The sequence below is a fragment of the Hydra viridissima genome, unplaced genomic scaffold (genome assembly GCF_058129835.1).
Source record: "Hydra viridissima isolate aposymbiotic clone 2 unplaced genomic scaffold, HvirCarnegie_v1 scaffold_11, whole genome shotgun sequence".
Taxonomy (NCBI): Eukaryota; Metazoa; Cnidaria; class Hydrozoa; order Anthoathecata; family Hydridae; genus Hydra; species Hydra viridissima.
The window spans coordinates 13,069,576-13,089,801 of NW_028324310.1; the positions used below are offsets into that span (position 1 = coordinate 13,069,576).

At 27.8% G+C, this 20,226-nt stretch overlaps 2 protein-coding genes across 4 annotated transcripts in view; both read left to right on the forward strand.

Moving 5' to 3' along the window:
• The first annotated feature begins 1,656 nt into the window (after window positions 1-1,656).
• Window positions 1,657-2,703, forward strand: LOC149882268 (uncharacterized). The gene has a single exon (XM_090067649.1). It carries the CDS (start codon window positions 1,703-1,705, stop codon window positions 2,516-2,518), a length of 816 nt encoding a protein of 271 aa, XP_089923775.1. The 5' UTR covers window positions 1,657-1,702; the 3' UTR covers window positions 2,519-2,703.
• Window positions 2,704-2,905: 202 nt separating this feature from the next.
• The window catches only part of LOC145191214 (cohesin subunit SA-1-like), a 37,311-nt gene continuing 19,990 nt past the window's right edge, over window positions 2,906-20,226 (forward strand). For 2 of the 3 annotated variants that reach the window (XM_090067645.1, XM_090067648.1), the window contains exons 1-15: window positions 2,906-3,912; window positions 4,147-4,292; window positions 4,603-4,699; window positions 5,891-5,989; window positions 6,510-6,606; window positions 8,061-8,188; window positions 8,402-8,552; window positions 9,123-9,190; window positions 9,297-9,380; window positions 11,462-11,535; window positions 13,873-13,938; window positions 14,207-14,261; window positions 15,461-15,559; window positions 15,917-15,996; window positions 16,145-16,293. In XM_090067645.1, the coding sequence (XP_089923771.1) occupies window positions 3,556-3,912; window positions 4,147-4,292; window positions 4,603-4,699; window positions 5,891-5,989; window positions 6,510-6,606; window positions 8,061-8,188; window positions 8,402-8,552; window positions 9,123-9,190; window positions 9,297-9,380; window positions 11,462-11,535; window positions 13,873-13,938; window positions 14,207-14,261; window positions 15,461-15,559; window positions 15,917-15,996; window positions 16,145-16,293 (1,750 nt within the window). In that variant the 5' untranslated portion in view covers window positions 2,906-3,555. The remainder of the gene's footprint in view (window positions 3,913-4,146; window positions 4,293-4,602; window positions 4,700-5,890; window positions 5,990-6,509; window positions 6,607-8,060; window positions 8,189-8,401; window positions 8,553-9,122; window positions 9,191-9,296; window positions 9,381-11,461; window positions 11,536-13,872; window positions 13,939-14,206; window positions 14,262-15,460; window positions 15,560-15,916; window positions 15,997-16,144; window positions 16,294-20,226) is intronic. The other variant, XM_090067646.1, reaches the window with a different exon arrangement.

A 20,226-nucleotide genomic window follows, 5' to 3' on the forward strand; every position in this document is an offset into this window, starting at 1 on the left:
TATATATATATATATATATATATATATATATATATATATGTATATGTATGTATGTATGATTCTATAATTTATGAAATTATCAGCTAATTTTTGGCTAGAACCAGGATCTAAGATAAACACTACTGCCCATAAAAGTAGCAAATCTAGTCAAACTTTCTTTATGTTAAGTTAGATTAAGTTAAAACATGCTTATCATGTTCATGCTAAAGTATTTTTAAACCTAAGACTAAATTGAAAATAAAAATCATACAAAGTGTAGTGTAGAGTTTTTGCTTGTGTAAAAGTTTACATAGAAATATTTTTCAACATTGGCTCAAACCTTCATGGTATATAAGTCGTGACAAAACTTTTTTCAGTAATAGTTTGTATTAGTAAAAGCAAAATTGTTGTTCTTATTGTTAGTTATTATTCTTATCATTAGTATTGTTATATTTGTTAAATTATTACTAAGTTTTTGTGGTGCAGTTGTTTTTAAAAAGATTATTTCTGTTGTTAATTCTTAAATAAATAAAAATGAGCAATAGTGATTTATTTTCATTGTAAGATTGGTTTTATGTTTGTAAGTAAATATATTATCACATCAATTTATTAAGTTGTTAATTATTATCTTTTCATGTTTAATTGCAACTGCAGTAATTATGAGTATTACATAACAAAAAATAAATACTTTCTAAAAAATTTCAAGGCCTCAAGTATTTTAGGAATATTAAGAAATAAATTTGAATTTGGCCAATACCCATATCTATATAAGTTCTATATAAGATATATCACACATGTTATGAGTAGATAAATTTAAATACTATCAAGTTTTAAGTGTTTAGAACAGATGATGTCTTTAAAATTTTTAAATGTATATTATTTTTGGTTCTGTTTGTTCCTAATTTTAATCAATTTTAAGCTTAATTTCAGATTTATTTTAAAAGGCTGGTATAGTTTGTTGAAACTAAATATGTGTTTTCATAATTATGAATAAAAATTTTTTGATAATTGTAAAACTTCACATTTTAGGTTTTCATCCAGCAGTATGCCACAAGGCGCTACAGTAATTAATTAGGATATAAATAATAATACAAACTTACAAACCAGCCGGTTTAATCAATTGGTTCTTTTTTTGTTTTTTTGTTTTTTATTTCTTGTTTTTTTGTTTTTGAATATTCTTACTTAACCATTATTTTAAGTTTTTTTTTGAATATTTTGACTTAACCATTTTAAGTTTTATATGTTGACTTTGTTTATTTATGTCTTCTAAATGATAAAAATAGATATTTAACTTTGAAATTATTTAATATATGTCAACTAGAGAATCAATATATTTATATTGATTCTCTAGTTGACATATATTAAATAATTTCAAAATTATACCTCAAATATAACTAGAGTTAACTGAAAAAATAGATTTTAAGAAGCAGGTGTGTGGTATACAAATTAATGTTTATCAGAGTTTGATATTATCTTTTTTTAAACAATGCTTTTTGCTTTTTGCCTTTGCTTTTTTTAAAAGTAATATTTAAAAATTAAAATGAATTGTTTATTGGTTTACTAATTCTGTAATGATCTTTATCTCTAGAAAAAATTAATTGATATAATTCTTTCTTTTAGTGACTTTTTCATATGAATAAATTGAGTTAATTGTTTGTTTTAAAGAGATTTCAACTAGAAAAATTTAATTTTTTTAATTGATTTACTTTTAAGTTTACCAAGCATGAGTGATACTGAATCACCAGCCAAAAAAGCCAGAGTAGATGGTAACAAAGACTCTCTTGATGTTAAATGGAGAGAAGTGGTTAAAGAAATTGAGACAGCTAGTGGAAAAGAGATTCTTTTAATTGAGAATATCCCATCACAGTTGGAAATATCTGAGATTACCAAAGATTACATACTTTCTATGGATCACTTTTTGCTTGATAAGGATGTATGTAAAGGTGTTATGAAGAAGCGCAATGATTCATTAAAGGTTATCTATGAATGGCAGGGTGGTGGAACCTCATGTGGGAATCACATTTGGAATAGCGTTATGGTTCCTGATGTAAAAAAGGTAACAAAGCTCATAGAACAAGAAGAATGGAAAAAAGCATTTAGTTTGCTTTTGGGTTTGCATTTATTTGCTATGCAAGAAACTGATTGGTTGGCAGATAATGAGTTTTATATAGACTTTAATTTGTTCTGCCAATGGTTTCATGATTATAGCAATAGCTGGAAGAAACTTCTAGATCAATCTGATGATGCTCTAGGTATTGCATGTAAAAATGGAAGAGAAGGTGGCTACAGGTCTGTATTAAATAAAATCTTATTGGATTGGGAAACAGAAACAAATATATTGCTTAAAGATATCTTTGATGAATATGCCCACGATGAAAAAGCTCGAGTTAGAATCTTTACAGAGGAAGGGTTTAGTGAAAATGAAGAAGATGATGATGGTGTTGAAGATGAAAATTACGAAGAAGATTCAGAAGAAGATTTAAGTAATGAAGATGAGGAAGATGATGAATCTAACAATGAAGATGAAGCTCAACAATAGCCTTTTATCAAAAACATTAATAGTACTTTTATGATCATTTGATATATGATATACTGATATATCATTTGATATATGGTATATTGATATATCTAATATATATCAATATATCTTATGATATATTGTTTGATGCTGTAGTCCTAAAACTCTTAAATAGTTAAATAGTCTACCTTAATAAATTTGATTTAAATATTTTAGAAATGTTCTTAAAATATTTTCTAATATTTTTTTCTTTATTATATTACTCATAGAAAATTGTCTCTATATTTTTTTCTAATTTTTAATATAAAATCAAAATGAATTTGAAAAATGCATATTTTCAATTAGAGGCATCGAGCATTAATTTTCTTGAGATTTGTCTTATTCCCTTTTTTTCTTCCTTATCTATGTGTTACTTAATTTTCTTTTTGAAGTCCATTAACAATATGATATTTTATTAGATATGCAATTTTATTGTATTCAGCTATACCCTTAAAAATAATTAGAAAAGGAGTTTCCATTTATAGTAAAATCAACTAAAGTTTTAACACTTTACATTGCCTCGTGTTACATACATACACACACACATACATACATACATACATACATACACACATACATACATACATACATACATACATACACACATACATACATACATACATACATACATACATACATACATACATACATACACACACACACACACACACATACATACATACATACATACATACATACATACATACATACATACATACATACATACATACATACATACATACATACACACACACACTATATATAGAATGCTACATATCACATAAGTAATTGTTTAAGCTTTTGAAAGTTTATTTAATAACTTATACTCTTAAAATGGTTTAATAAGTTTCAGATATCTATAATTTTTTATTTAATACTCTTTTATAAGTGTTTTTATTATTTACTTTTATGTTTTATGTGTGTGTGTTTATGATATATATTTTCATGAAAATATAACTTTCCTAGGTATTGATTGGTTTGTATTTTATTAATTTGGACTGGGGTATATTACAATAATCATGCCTGGATTGACATCAAGTGAATCTTTTTCCCAAGATTCAAATATATCAAGTCCTTCTCTTGACCAAAACAATTTTAATGAGGATGATTCAACCCTCAGTCAAAGTGAAATTGCTAGTAAAACACTTAGCCCTTATGATGGTGATGTTAATAGTGATAGTACTGAGTTTACAGAAAAAAGTGACATTATAGAAACTTCTTTCTCCAGTGAATTGAACCTGAGCCAAAAATCTTTTAATAAAAATGATCATGTTTCATCAAACTTAGCAAGTCCTCCAACATTATCAGATAACCAAGATGCTTCTAGTGAATTAACTAGTCCTGATAACACCAGCACTGTTTCCAAAGAAAAAAAGGTCTTAAGTTCAATTATTTTGTATTTAATTGACTTCATTTTAATCTTAACTCATACTGCATATATCCTAAATGTATTATTTAATTTCAAATGTAAACTTTAAGCTATAAAACAAAGTTTTAAAAAATTATTTCAAACCCGTTTTAGTCTTGTTTAGCCTGACATTCAATGTACCCACATTGAATTGTTCATGACCTGACATTGTAACCTTAAAAAAAATTCTTGATTTGTTTAGGGAACTGACAGGCGTATTTCAAATCGTGTCACTGCAAAACCAAATTACTTTGATGCTTCACCTATTGTAGCAGTTTCTTCATTTAAATCAATATCACCTCAAAATAAATCTCAATCATTCATTGATTCAGATATTGATGATGATGGGTATTATGTTTTTGTTAATTATTTGAAAAGTGTCCCTTGTCTCATGTTATATACAATTGTATCTTTTTTACATTAAAAAAATACAGTTCTCATATTTTGAATAATTTATCTATAATTTGATGATTTAAAAAAAAAATGTTCAACTGAAATAAAGAGCAATCAGTGTAAAGGCATGTCTTTATATATGTTTTTTTAGTATATTATGTTATAACATTGCTTTTAATATCTATGTTGTTATTAGTAATTTTTTTGATTTTCATGCACAAAAGATTATTCGTCTAATTTTATATCTTTTTCGTTTTACTTTCAGTGAGAAAACTTTGGTAGAAAAAGATGAGAGTAAATTTAAGAAGCCAACATCCCTTCCGAAGAAGAAGTTAAGTAAGATCCCTCTAGATGTGAAAGTGGTAAGTTATGTGATTTTCGTAAATTTTTTTTTTTTTTGAGTGCTTTGTAAGATCCTCTACATTGGAAAATTTTTTTAAAAATATTTAATTAACCTTCAAACTTTTTTATATTTCAAAGTGAAAAAATCTGTTCTATAAAAGATAAACCTAAATGTTTTCAGAAATGTTTAATGTTTAAGTTTCCATTATCACACAAAATGTTTTCCGTGTTTAACTAAAGAATGATGGTTTCACTTATTAAGAAAATTAATTTTTTTTTTCAAATTAATTTTCTTAAAAGTTATGTTTAGTAGTGTTAGTTTTTGCAATGCTTGCAGAACTATTAGACTGATGTATGATCCTGCTAATGAGCCTGTTTTAGAATATTAGTTATTGATAAATTGTTTGAGCTATAAATTTTTTCAAGGTCAGGTAAATAAAATTAAAAAATAAGCTATGAATCAGAGTTTTTGTTTTGATTGGTGTCTAAGAAGATAATTTTGAGAGTTGAAAGGTCTTTCTAAAAGTTTAAAATATCTTGGATTATAGATTATATAGAACTTTTAATATCTTAAACATTTCTTAAAAATATTTTACAGATGTTAATTGGATCATTCTTGACAAAAACATATTATGCCTAAATTTTATTGATCCAAACAAAGAATTTTTTAGGAAAACAAGTTTTTTATAATTTGTTTAGAATATATACTTTATATATATGATGTATATATTATTAAAGATATAATTTTGTATATATCATGTATATGTTATAATGAATATTTAAAACAAACCCATAAATAAATTAAAAAACAAAAAAATGAAAATAGCACAGAGCTTTAAAAAAAGTATCTATAGAAATTTAAGCACTTAAATATTATTCTTGATTATTTTCAATTTTATATTCTAAACCTAAATTTTTTTTTTACACAATTACTACCTCTTGAGTTTTTATAAACATATTGTCAGTCTCTAGGTATAATGAGGAGAAAAGTTTTTAGATTTGCCAAATTTGTTCAGGAAATCGTTTTTCAATTTAACCAAGATTACTCAAGATTTTTTTGCGAAATCTCTGAAAAGTGGTTACTGCAGTGTTTATTGCAGAACTCATAAAGGAAATATAAAAATGAAAATCAGATTTTTTTAATTACAATTATTAGTTTGATGATATATCTTATATATCTTTGTTTATTTTTTATTTTCTTCAACTTCTAGAAAAAAGTTAACGTTAGCAGCAAAAGAGCAAAGGTTTCAATGGATTCTGATCAGTCATCTTTATTTGATATTGTAAAAGGAGGCAAAAGTGCATTAGCTGTAATTATAATTTATGATAATTATTAGTAACTATTGTTAATATCTTTAGGTTAATTTTGAAAGGATTTAACTTTCTAACAATGTTCACATTCTATGCAAAACTAGGATTTTTATATATTTCAAAGGTATACCTAAAGCTGTATGCTTTCATGATAGTTGTAAAACTTACATCTTAATAATTTCTATTGTTTTTTAAAAGAGTTTCCTTGCAGTGTTTGGTTAAAATCTTACAGTGATCTGATTACTGAAAGTAGTGAACTTTAAAAAACTTTATCATCCAATATATTAAAATGATCTCTTAATTCTCTCTCTGTGATTAAAAGACACCAACATTGTATCATAATATTTTTAAAACTGGCTACAACATTTAAAAAAGTACTTTGTTTCAGTATGTTATATTCTTTCATTGTTTGTATATGCATTAATGTTTCTTCTTTGGTTTGTACATATAAATGTTTCTTGATGCAAATGTAATGTACTACCAAATATATATGTAATAGCTTTTATTTTTGTTTTTGAGAGTGTCATTGATGATTGGATTGATAACTACAATCAAAGTAAATCAGATGCAATGGTGGAACTTCTGCAATTCTTTGTGGATTGTGCTGGTTGTAATGGTAAGTTATAAATAAAGCATAAACTTAATGCGTCGAAACATTAAAAAAAAAAAATCAAAATATCATCAAATTAAATGTAACTCATGATATTAACAAATATTAGCAAATTTTATATGATGTTTTTAAAGCCATTCATTCATTTACTTGTTTATGAATAGTCTACATTTTATACTGGTTTATAAATTGACCCTGTATATGTTGACCTTTTGTTTTTAACTGAATAGAGTTGTCTAATGTTTTATAATCAATGTATAAAAGTTGAGGTGTATTTCCTATAGCTGTCTTTTTTCAACAAGTAAAAGCAGTGTTCTTGAATTTAATTAAACAAAAATATAAAAATTTGTTTTAAAAAATTTTTGCATAATTTTTTTGCTATCAAAGCCATTGCTATCATCCTCTGTATTTTTTATTTATTTACTTTTTGAAAAAAAAGGACCCCCCATTTGTTTACAAGATATTACTGAAAACTGAAAAAAATTAGTTTTTAAACTTTTGCACATTACAAGTAGAATAGGAGAATTAGTAAAAACAAAGAATTGCTTGTCTCATAAATGAAAAAAAAAATTACTGTTATGCTATTGTTGAAAGTAAAAGTGTTTTCATTTCAAAAAAATGCAATCCTCCCATTAAGTGCCTTAACTATGAAATATTTAAATAATTATTTTATTATAGTTTTTTTTAGATATTTCATCATATGCCTGTTTTACTCAATAAAAGTTGTGCTCTCATGACACCACCAGCTCTTTTCCAACCAGCTCTTTTTTCTTTGGATGTCCTTGTTGTCAAAAAAATATTTCTGCATTAACAAGATCTTTTGATTTTAATTGAATAGATCTAATTGTTACAATAAAGTCTTAGAACTTAGCAAAAGTATTTTGCTAAGTTCTTCAATTCAACCTTTTTGGATAATCAGCCTGTTTTTATTTCGATATAAATTTGGCTTTCTCCTTTCTCTAATCCTGCACATAATTATGATTGACTTTCCTTTCTAACTGCCAAGTTGTTATATTCCTCTGGATACTTAGTCAAAATGAGTTTAAAATTTGTGTAAAATGTTAAAAGTAGTGTAAAATGATTTTTTCTTTAGAAAAAATGTCTTATATTTTTTTTAGCGATGTAAATTTCTAACAAAATGTAAAATATATATTAATGTATGTCAGTCACCTGCTGCACTCCAATACATTCGCTAACCTAATGCATTTTTTAAACTAAAAAAAAAAATTGAAAAATAACTGTGATAAGAAATTTAGCCTGTGCTAGGTTGAAATTCAAGGCTAAATATCAATTTGAAATCAATGTGTTCCTTTTTATTTATTATCATCCTTATAACTTCATATCATTCAAAGATATAAACAATTTTTTGAGCAAATTGATGTCATTAAAAAATCCTAATAACGTCATACCATGTGACTATGTCAAGCATTTTATATATTCTTTTTGAATTGTCTTTTCAGCACAGGTTACTCCCTCCATGATTGAGGAAGATTCAGTGATGGTGATTCGACATCTGACAGAAAACTTTGGTGAACAAGCTGAAGAATATCCACTTATAATAAATAGACCGGAGTTCAAAAAGTTTAAAGTTTGTTCTTAGCTGTTAAATAATTAATTTCTGATATTTGCTTTTTATTGCTTCAGATTATTGCTTTTTATTGCATCATAGCTTATCTAATTTTGGTGAGGTTGTTTTAAACATATAATAAGTTAAATTTCAAAAAATACTAGAAAATTTCTAAAATTTAGCATAAGATCTTTTTGTTTAACTAAAACATGTTTTATAATAATTTTTTTAAAGGCACATTTTTCATTGTTCATTATACAATTGGTGAATCTGTGTCAGCACAACATCATCTATGATGATGATATGATAGTTGTTCTTGTCAATTGGATTGTTGCATTATCCTCATCCCAAGTGCGAGCTTTTCGTCACACAAGTACCTTTGCAGGTTAACTAATATTGAAATTTTTTTAATTTTTTTATTTTTTTAAAAAAGATTAAAATTAAAAAAGATTAATTGTAAATTAAATCAACCAATCAAATTTCTAATTTATCCTAATCAATCAAGTTTCTAATTTATCCTAATTTTCTAATTTAAAAAAAAATAAAACAAAAAAAAAAAAAATAATTTTCTTGAAGAATGCAAATCAAGTCTAAAAAATTTGTTCATAATTATTTTAATAACAATGGCTATGATTCCAATAGAATGAATTGCAATCCCAGTAGGATGAACTGCGATTCCAATAGAATGAACTATGATTCCATTAAAATGAACTATAATGCTCTTTGAATGAACTAAACAAAATGATAATTTAAGTTAGATAACAAGTTAAATATTTTAGTTATTTTTAAGTAAAATCATTTCAAGATACTTTTAAAATTCAATTTATGATTCTATTCATTTTAAATAATTTGCTGAAGGGAAAGAAAAAAAAAAAAAAGTTGTATATGGAAATACAGTGATTAGTAATAAAAACTTGAAAATAGTAATTTATGTATAGTTTAGTTTATGTTTCAGGTCTGAAATTGATGACTGCTTTAATTGATGTGGCTTTGAGAGTTGGAGTTGAGGTTGATAATACTCAGGTTTGTCATTTTCCATGTCATATAATACATCTATTATTAGTTTTCAAAAATTTATTTAAAAATTACTAACACTGAGAATTTAATTTTTTTTTTTTTAATATTTCAGAGGCAACTGGATAATGAGAATCAAATAGCTGTTGCAAAACGATCGCGAGAAAAGGTGGAAAAACTCAAAAAAAGGCGAGAAGAGGTACAAATTGTACTATAAACTGGTTATTGAAAAGACTATTTGATTACATTTAAGCTGCATTTACATTATAAGTGTTTGTTTTTAATTCTTAACTTTTATTTGAAGTCTTACAATAATTGGTGTTGGTTAATTACAATAAAGTTTAAAAATATTATTTTTAAGTATTGCAGCTATTTTAATAATATGTTGTTCAAAGTATATCTCAAATCTCAAAAGAGAGCAGTTAAAAATATTGGCATGAATGATCATTTTTTTGTCAAATTCAAAATGATTTGCGCATAAAATTTATGCTTGTCAATATCAATGTTAAGTTTGTTTTAAAAGTGATAAAAGTAAACAACAAAGTGAATTTCACACCATCTAACAAAGATAAGAAAAAAATAATATGTTGTAATATCACAAACATAGTAACTAGAAATAATAAATATTAAAAAATATTTTTTGCAACAGCCATGACACCATTAATTTGCACTATTCCAATATAAGTACACTTAACCACAAAATTAACACACCGCTTATAAATTCCGACTTATTTTGAAAAATATTATGTATTTCCTGGATTTATCAATCACAAAGATGATAATAGTGTTTATTGCTATGCCTTTTATAGGTTTTATTCTATTTCCCTTATTTAATTTTGAAATTATAGTAGCTATTCATAAGTAGCATGTTTTGCTGTAATTAAACCTCACTTCTAAAAGAAAAGTATGTATTGGTTTTAAATTGTTTTAACAGTAGAAAAGATAACTGTCATTTGAATAACGCATCTATTTGCAATGCAGCATTCTAGATTAATTTAAGTTGTGGTGAATGTGTTGCAAATTGCTACTTTTTCCAATGAAGGATTAATGAATCGCAAACTTGTTAGAAGATTTGGATTATCTCATACAACAGTCTGTAGGGTTCTACAATTCTATGTAGAGACCAATAATCATGCTAGACGACTTGGCCAAGGCAGACCACAAGCTACGAATGCAGTGGAGGACAGATTTTTAATGCTTCCAACACTGAGAGAACGGTTCACTACTACACAAAGTCTCCAAATACAACTTGCTGAGGTTCAAGGAGCTGCTGTTATTCAAGATACCATAAGAAGAAGACTGCGGTTTAAGTTTACAACCTCAGGCACCTCATGCTTATGATCCCAGATTGTCTGTAGACCACTGAAGAAACAGACTGGCTTTTGCAAGAAGGCATATGAATTGGCAAATACATGATTGGGAGTAGGTCTAATTTGCAGTAAAGGTTTTGCCTTATAAGTTCTGATTGGCGCCTAAGAGTGTACAGAAGACCAAATGAAAGATATTTCGCTTGTAACATTTAAGAAAATCTTTAATAGCTTGCACAGAGCTTTTTATTGTTGATGCTAGATGTCTGACTTGTCTACGATACATAGCAGACATTTTAGAACCTTTTGTGGTACTTTTTGCACCGTATATTGGAGATGGCCTCCTTATGTAGGATAATGCTAGATTACATATGGCACATATTGTTACTGAATGCTTAAATAATGTTAATATTGAAGTTTTGAAGTGGCCAGCTTGCAGTCCAGATATGAAACCAAAAGAGCATCTTTGGGACATAATTGGACGCTGTGTTAGAAGCCAACACCCTTCACCCAACAACCTAGATGAGCTGTGACAAAGTCTTATCCGCATGTGGAAAGATATGAAATGATTAGATTTCTCAAGAAATTAAAAAATTTCTAATTGAAAATATGCCACAACACTGTCAGATTGTAATAGCTTCAAGAGGTGGTAACACTAGTTATTGATAAGTCAAAAATGTTTCAATTTAACCTGTATTAGTGTGCATAACAATAATAATCATTTTACTTTATTTTGTTAAATAAGCCATATTTTTTGTTTTAGCTTTTTTTTTCATCATCCTCAAAGTCAATTTTATTATCATGGAAATAATTGTGTTCATGTGTTCTATTCTTAACATGCTTGTCAAAATATATAATATTAACAACAATTAAAATAAATTGAAATATATAAGTGGTGTGTTAATTTTGTGGTAAAGTGTATAAAGAATGAATTTGTAGTTGTAGTTCTTTTTAATGTTAAACTCTTTTACAGTTAAAGCAGAATCAGGAACGGCTTGAAGATTTGATGAATCATATCCTTAATTCAATATTTGTTGCAAGATATAGGTAATCATTTTCTTGAAATTAATTTTCTTTAGAATCTACCCATTAAAATTCTTCTTTTTTTTTTTTTTTAATAAACAACATAGTTTTATGTTGTTAATATGAATAATTAAAAACGTAAACTGATGTTGTCCTATTTAAAATTGTGATGTTTTTTTTTTTATGAATAAAGTTTAATTTGTTTTTGGTAAAAAAAATTTTAATTTAAATTAAAGTTGATTTTTTTTTTTTGATGTTTAATTTTTGACATAAAATTAGAATATGGTCCACTCTGTTAATTTTGTAGAATTAATTCTTAACAATAAAATGTTGACACGAGAGTTGCTAATATCGTTTTTGTTTAGAAATTTGCAAAAACAAGTAAATACATTATTACACCATCAGTTAGAGCCTTGTAAAAAAAAAAAAAAAAACTGATGTTTTATTTCAGTGTCTCTGGGATTAAAATTCCTACACAAAAGAATACTTGACTGGCATGAACAAAAATGGTAGTCAAAGTTGACAGACAATAACAGTAGGGACTTCATGAATAACAGTAGGGATCTCATGAATAACAGGCCAGGGTGTGACCTACAAGTTGAAAATATTACATAAGACTTGGCTCAGAACTACTAGTGAATAAATACTAGATTAAAATATTTTTGAAGAATTTTGCTAGTTTTTAAAGAAACTTTTAAAAGTTATTTCAATTAATAATAATAATGATAATGATGATGATGATGATGATGATGATGATGATGATGATGATGATGATGATGATGATGATGATGATGATGATGATGATGATGATGATGATGATGATGATGATGATGATGATGATGATGATGATGATGATGATGATGATGATGATGATGATGATGATGATGATGATGATGATGATGATGATGATGATGATGATGATGATGATGATGATGATGATGATGATGATGATGATGATGATGATGATGATGATGATGATGATGATGATGATGATGATGATGATGATGATGATGATGATGATGATGATGATGATGATGATGATGATGATGATGATGATGATGATGATGATGATGATGATGATGATGATGATGATGATGATGATGATGATGATGATGATGATGATGATGATGATGATGATGATGATGATGATGATGATGATGATGATGATGATGATGATGATGATGATGATGATGATGATGATGATGATGATGATGATGATGATGATGATGATGATGATGATGATGATGATGATGATGATGATGATGATGATGATGATGATGATGATGATGATGATGATGATGATGATGATGATGATGATGATGATGATGATGATTATTATTTTATCATTATTGTTAAAAAAATTAGGTTCCTTGAAAAGCTGACCTGTTTAAGGAGTACTAAAAATAATGACTGTTGCTCAGTCTGAATATGATTACAACATTTCTGGGTAGGTATACCAATCCCTTTGGTTTTCAGTCAATCATGATGTCCTAAAGGAAATTTAATCTTGTTCCGGCTCAATTTATCCATAAGATTTGCCAATAAATAATAAGTTTGTCATAATACACAGGAAAAAATCAGAATTTTGTTCTGATTTTCTCCTGTGTTTTATGAGTTATCTAGCCTTTAACACATACATTTTGCAGCATTTGATCAAGTTTGGATGTAATTTTCCTATATCTTAAATTAAATAACAAATAGTTTGAAATCAAATCATAGGCTCCTTATATATACAATACTTGTACGAAGCATGTGTGTCAGTGGACAAATGGAAAGAGAATCTGCCTAAAAAGTAGATTACCAATTATTTAGAGAGAACAGAAAAACCATTTCAATGACTGATATATTTGGATTGTTAATATCATTGGGATAAATCAAAATAATTGTAACAAGTGGTCATATTCTGATCTACATTCAATGAGGAGACCTGTGTCACAGTTGTATCTTATACCCATTCCACCTTTCAGTGAGCTACGACAGCTCTTAGAGGATAACTACAATAAGATTGAATACTGCAATAAGATTGAATTAAAAAAATACATTAAGCTATTTTGATTTTCAATAAGCAACCTGAGTGATAAATGGCATTTATTCTGTATCCTAAAAAACTTCAGCTGATAAGGAAAAATTGCTATTTTTTTGGTTTAAGGTCAGAAGGGAACAGACTTTACATTCAAAACAGCATAATTTTCTGACTCATGTTATTTTTAATTAAAATAAAAATTATTCTTTAACAAATATTAAATGTATCATTATTTATAATATTTTATAGTTTTTCTTTATTTATTCTTGTACATTCCAATATTTCACTTTCATATAAAACTTTTATATGAGGAATGTTTGCTATATTGCTTTGTTTAGAGATATTCGTCCTGAAATACGATTACTCTGTTTTTCAGAAATGGGAATATGGATGAACAAATACAGGTAATTAAAATGCTTCTACCATTTAAGTAAAGCTATTTTATTCTTTGTACTTTTATAATTTAAAGTATTCTGTGTTTTTTTTTTTTTTTTTTAATTTGTTTAACAACGATTTTGTATTTTGATTTACTTTTCTCTTAGTCATCATTTTCTACCATTTAAGTAAAACTATTTTATCCTTTGTACTTTTATAATTTAAAGTATTCTATGTTGTTTTTTTTTAAATTTGTTTAACAACGATTTTGTATTTTGATTTACTTTTCTCTCTTAGTCATCATTTTCTTGAAAAAAATTTAAAGTATCTCGGATGGACACTTTATGATAAGGTGACTTTTTTTTTTTGAAACTAATCCATTTTGAAAAAAAAACTTCTTTTCTACGATATACAGTAATTAGGTAGCAAGAACAATATTATTTTAATATTAGAAATTTTTGAAATAAGGTTTTGTTTTTTTTTTAAAAAAAATTTTCCTTTGTAATAATTTTACTTTTTTTATTTTTTTCTGATTTTTTTTTATAATATTTATCAAGTTTTCCAACTTAACTGCCAAATGATGACAGATCATTTGGCAGTTAAGTTTAAAAAACTAAGATAGAGTGTAACATGGTAACGAGAAATCTGGTAATAATGTGGTAATTACAACAAGGTTAGAAAAAATTTTATGTTCATAATGCGGGAACAGTAATATGGGCATGGTAATACTGCTATAGTGGTAACAGATCTGTAGTTAATTCTGCGGTAACGGTAATCAACTTTTCACACAAATTTCGATGTGCCTTTTTGTTAAACTGTTTTAACTAAACTGTAAGCGCCAAATATTTTTTTGCGATCTTCAATTAAGTTTTTATTTCGGTCAAAGACAATGAAAGTTGTTTTTTTATTTTATATTATTTATCTTCTTAAATTTGATAAGTTAGTGCAAGGAGATAGTAACACACATGAAACGTTCCAAAATTTAAAATTAACTGTAAAAATCAGTTAAGCAATCTATTTCAACAAGGTGGGATTCTCAACTCAATGTTGCAATCAGTATCAACAAATATTGAAGGTATAACAACTTCGTTAGCAAGAGAACAAGATAAAAAAAACTTCAAAGAAAATTTGATCTGAATTTGAACAAGATTTCATTCAAAGATGTCATCATGGTGTTAACACCATTTGATATTACTACTAGACATCTTTCAATAGACAAAGAATGTTCTAAGCAAATGATTGCTGGAACTAAATATCAAATAACAAAACAATTGCAGGTATTGGCTACAGATAGTAATATCATAAAATAGTTTAAGATACATTTAAATAATATGTTGAAGTGTTATTTTACAATAAATGAAATGCATAGAATTGCAACTCTTTTTGATCCAAAATTTAAAAAAGTTGTTTAAAGAGTTTAAGAGTTTAAGCAGCATAATAGATGAATTGCCATGCAAGTGAATTATTTGGCATTGACATAATCATATTTAATGTGTATGTAAATAGACATGGCTGTATACATATTTTATTGACAAATGATATTTTTTGTAGGTGTCTGAGGTGCGTCTTGAAGTTTTAAAAGTGTTACATGATTTATATAAAAATGAAAACTTGGTTGAACAATTGATTTTGTTTACAGGAAGGTTCAAGGTAAACAAATTTTAGTTCTTAGGTCATAAAATTTTTTAAATTTGTTATTTTAGTTTTAAATTTGTTATTTTAGTTTTAAATTTGTTATTTTAGTTTTAAATTTGTTATTTTAGTTTTAAATTTGTTATTTTAGTTTTAAATTTGTTATTTTAGTTTTAAATTTGTTATTTTTAATTTTAAATTTGTTATTTTTAATTTTAATGTTATATCAATTGATTTTGCTGATCTTTTGACAATCAATTTTCAATAAAAGAGTAATATTTTTAAAAATTTTATATATTATAAAAGTTTAACATTTTTTTTATGGAAAAGAAAATATAAAATCTATATAATTAAAAAAAGAAAGTTCTTTTTTAGAGTCGCCTGATTGATATGACACTTGATATTGATACTGATGTTGCGGTAGAGGCCATAAAGATTGTTTCTATACTTTACAAGTGAGAACTTAAGCATTTAAAAAACAATAAATTGTATTTAGTGTCAGTCATTGTTGTTGGTAGTTTAACAATTTTAAGGAAAAATCTGAAAACACATTGTTTTTTTGTTTTTTCTATGAGATGGCATGAATAATTAATAATACTTTAGGTATGGTGTTCTTGATACAGAGGAGTGTAGCCTTGTAGAGCAACTTGTTTTTTGTGACCAACGCAAAATGGCACATGCTGCTGGGGAATTCTTAACACTTCATATTGTTCAATTGTCTTTAGAAGCAACTCCAACAAAAATGAAAAAAGGTTTTTTATTGTTATTTTAATATTTAGCTTTAAGCAGTACCAGTTTGCTGGATAAGTTTAAAATCTATTTCTTATTTATTGGTACTTACCATTATGCATAGTAATCATAAAAATATATTGAATACATACTCAACAAGTTCAAGACTCAAAAAAAATGCACCAAATTTATTTTAATTACAAGGTTATTTATAAACTAAAGACCTTTTTGCTTAAGGTACTTAAGTCTCATTTTTTTCAAAGTTAAAGCAAATAGCCATTGTTATTTTTCTTATTAAGCTCTATGTACTGTATAAATAATGGAAACTTGTTTATGTACCTAAGTCCCCTTTGTAAGTAAACCAAAAAATAGAAATAGCAACTTTTGTGAACAAAAGTAATTAAGTTCACAGTTTTAATGCTATAAGTTCTCAACTTCGCTAATTCAACATTTTGTTCAATTGATGAAAATTAATCTAAACCAAAGAAGAAAAAAAAGGGCACCATCAAAATGGGGGGGGGGGGGGAATCAAATTTGCTAAAGTTAGAAGTAATAATTTCATTTACATTTTTAGTTTTAAATACTTGTATTTAAATTCAGTACAAATCTAGGTCATGAGTCGGAACAGAAAAAGATCTAAATTTCTAAGATTGTTGATTGTCAGATCTAGGACTGTTAGGCAGCTACTGTCAGACTACCATTAGGCTGTTTGTAAGAATGTCATGTATTTTTAGATTATGCTTAGATCTAGCTACTTAATTAGTATTAAGCTTACTGTTATTTATAATAGTGTTTAAGGATTTTATTTAATGTAAAAAAGATGAAAGAAACCTGCTGCTGCCTTTAACTGGTATTAGACAAGAGTACTATAAAAGACAACTTTGGATACATAATTTATAATAATTATAATTTGTGAATCATAATTTGTGTATTCATAACAAAGTAAGTTCAGCAAAAATGTATTTGTATGCAGCCAAAGGCCCTATGAAGTGATCTCTTGTCTAGATCATTATATTTCTACACTTGGTAGTTCCATATTAATTCTTGTCTTGTTTATGGACAACTGCTTGTTACCAAATAAGTATTAGTACATTTTTCATATCTGCCAGGTATTGTAAACAAAACTCCCTTTCTGACAACAGTGTATGTCAGTGTATATCCATTATATATAGGCAAAAGCGGGTTCTGGGACATGAGCATGAACACCGATGCAAAACGCAAAATAAACGCTTCAATTTTTTATGTAAACAATGTCTTAAACGCCGATTTTTCAGTATTCAAGGATGATATTGATTGTTTTTCACTTTTAAAAAGCGTGTATCCTTTTAAAAATGGTTTCTTCAAAATTTAAAGCCTTGTTCTCCTATGTCTTTTATCATCTTTTGATCTGAGTGTTATCACAAGCTTGTTGTGTAGTGTCCAATGGCTAAGGTTCTGTGATCATTCAATAGGATTCTTTTGTCATCGTTAGCGCTGAGTGCGACTTTGTTAATTTCTTCGCTGTAAACGTCGTGAAGATGAGATCGGAAAACGTTCATGGTTGCAAGCTTTTCTTGTTTACCCTTCAAGCAGTCGTAGTAGTCTTGATGAGTGAGATGATTTTTAACCACGTTCTTTTTGACTCCTTTACATTTTTTGTGCTCTTGATCTTCTTTTTCAATTTCTTCAGGGATGTAGTAAGAGTAGAGTTTGGGTCGAAGCCCAACAAATTGTGTGATTTGCTTTCCACCTGTTTCATCTTTAAACATGCCAATAACCTTTTTATTTTCGTCTACTTTGAAACCAACGTTTTGAATGGCAGGATGATCTTTAGGAAAGTCGCTCGTATCAAATTTTCTTTTTACATCATCAGCAATGTCTTTATAGAAATCTTCTGTTTCAATTTCATAAATGAGTCGGTATCGGTCATGAGTAATTTTGCTCGATCACCGTATTTTGGTTTCATGTAGTCGTAATGGTGTTCAAACATGAGAGTTTTGCTTAGGTCGAGGATGCTCATTCCTAAGTAAACGGGTTTATCGTAAGTGACTTGTGTTTTCTTCATGTGAATCGCTACTAGTTTTTCATCAAAAATGGTGTATCGATTATATCTTGGTTTTTTGGATAATTTCAAGACTTCTTTTCTTGTGGTGACAAGTTTAATATCAACATTCTTTAGAATATTTTCCATGGTTTTTCCAAAGACAGAGTTGTTCATGAGTTTGAAAAATTCCTTCTCAAATTCGTTGGTAGCTCTTGTTCTCTTTTGGGTGTTGCCATCGATGTACGATTTCATGAAAGGTTCTTCTTCAAAGGTGATTCCACGATGAATTTTGGTGATGACAAGACCAAGTCGTTCATAAAGTGTTAGGTTTTCATGATGAATGACGTAATTTTTTTTATGGTTTAAATTAGGAACCAGCTTGTTGACTTTTCCAATTTTTAACCTTTCAGGAGCTAAAGGGTAATCGTTGTGTAAATCGTGAAGCTCTTCAGGATAGTTAAAATCAACTTCGAGAATGCATGGCATAGATTTCCAATTTTTAAGCTCTTCATCATTCATCCATTTGAATCCTCTAACGGGAAGAGCTTTGCTCATAGCCCATCCATAAAGGTTGTTAGCGTCCTGGTATTGAATGAATTTAGAGGGCTGTGAAGGGTCATAGTCTGGCATGTATTTGTTGTTGGCAGTTCCGAGTCGGTTAGAGATCATGCATATTCCACCACATATTCCTTTTTGGATCATGTTGAGCATATCGATATCGGTTATCAAGTCCAGCTCAATTTTAGTTTCCTTTAACATGGCGTCCCAAGCCAAACCAGGAGAGGTGTAATACCAAAGAGGGTCAAGACCATAATATTCTATGCAAGTGTCTCTAAAATTTTCAAACACATCAGCAAGATTAAGAACGTCGGACTTGTTGTACAGCTCGTGGTAATCTCTAAAGGTTTTGCATCCAAATACGTTCCAAACTTTTTGCGCATGCGCGTAGTCTTCATCGCTGATGTGTTTATCGTTTAGTCTGGAATAAAAGGCTTCTTTGGATGGCAATTGAGTTTCAGAGAATTTTTTAATCGAGTCCACCCATTCGTAAGGGTAAACTCCTTTTCTTAGTAGCAAATCTCTTTGTTCTCCGCTGTAGAATGAATTTAGATGTTTGCACATGATGTCTCCTTTTTTAGATCTTCTAGAAGCGCAATCTTTACAATTGGCTTTGCATTTGCATTTTTTTCCTTTTTTATCAAGATAGTCCTTTTCGCATGTCTTAGGGTCTAATTTAGAGCACTCCTCACACAAATCTTTAACAAGGTTGTCAGTCAAATCTTCTAAAGGGCTTGACATGAACCTGTAGCTGTCAATGAACCTCAAATCTCTATACACTTTTTTCGGTTTTCCTTTCTTATCAATCGAATCTCTCACTTTGATGATTTTTGAGAAGCTGATGTATTTTTCTTCGCTGTTGGGTATGCAATTGAGTTTTCCGTTTTTTCCGCCTAATTTCTTGATGAACAAATGGCTGTCGTAGCCAGACAAGTTATGGAAGACAACAGGTATGAATATTGGAATTTTATAATTAAAGTTGCATTTGTTATGAGCAGCTCCACGGTACTTTCCAGTCAGATGACAGTGATCCCATACTTTGTCACCGTTAAGATCCTTTTTGCAAATGTGACATTCAGTTGCAGCTTCAAACTTCTTCTTATCCTCATCAGTCTCTATTCTATTTTTTTCCGTGAATAACTGTCGTCATAAATCTTTATAAAGTCATCTTCAATACTGGTGACAAACTTTTTACCTACGTCATCGTCTTCGCTTTTGGCTGTATACTCAGATTTAATTTTAAAACCATCAGGTCCTACGATGTAATAGCAGAAGGAGCTTGGAACATGCTTTTGGTATTTTTTGGTGTACGATTCTTTACTATCATATTCAGTGTTGTCATCGATAGGTTTGATGAAACTTTCAAAGTCGGCAA

Excerpts from the sequence above, each read along its gene's own strand:
- LOC149882268 (XM_090067649.1), top strand. The coding sequence starts at position 1,703 with ATGAGTGATACTGAATCACCAGCCAAAAAAGCCAGAGTAGATGGTAAC.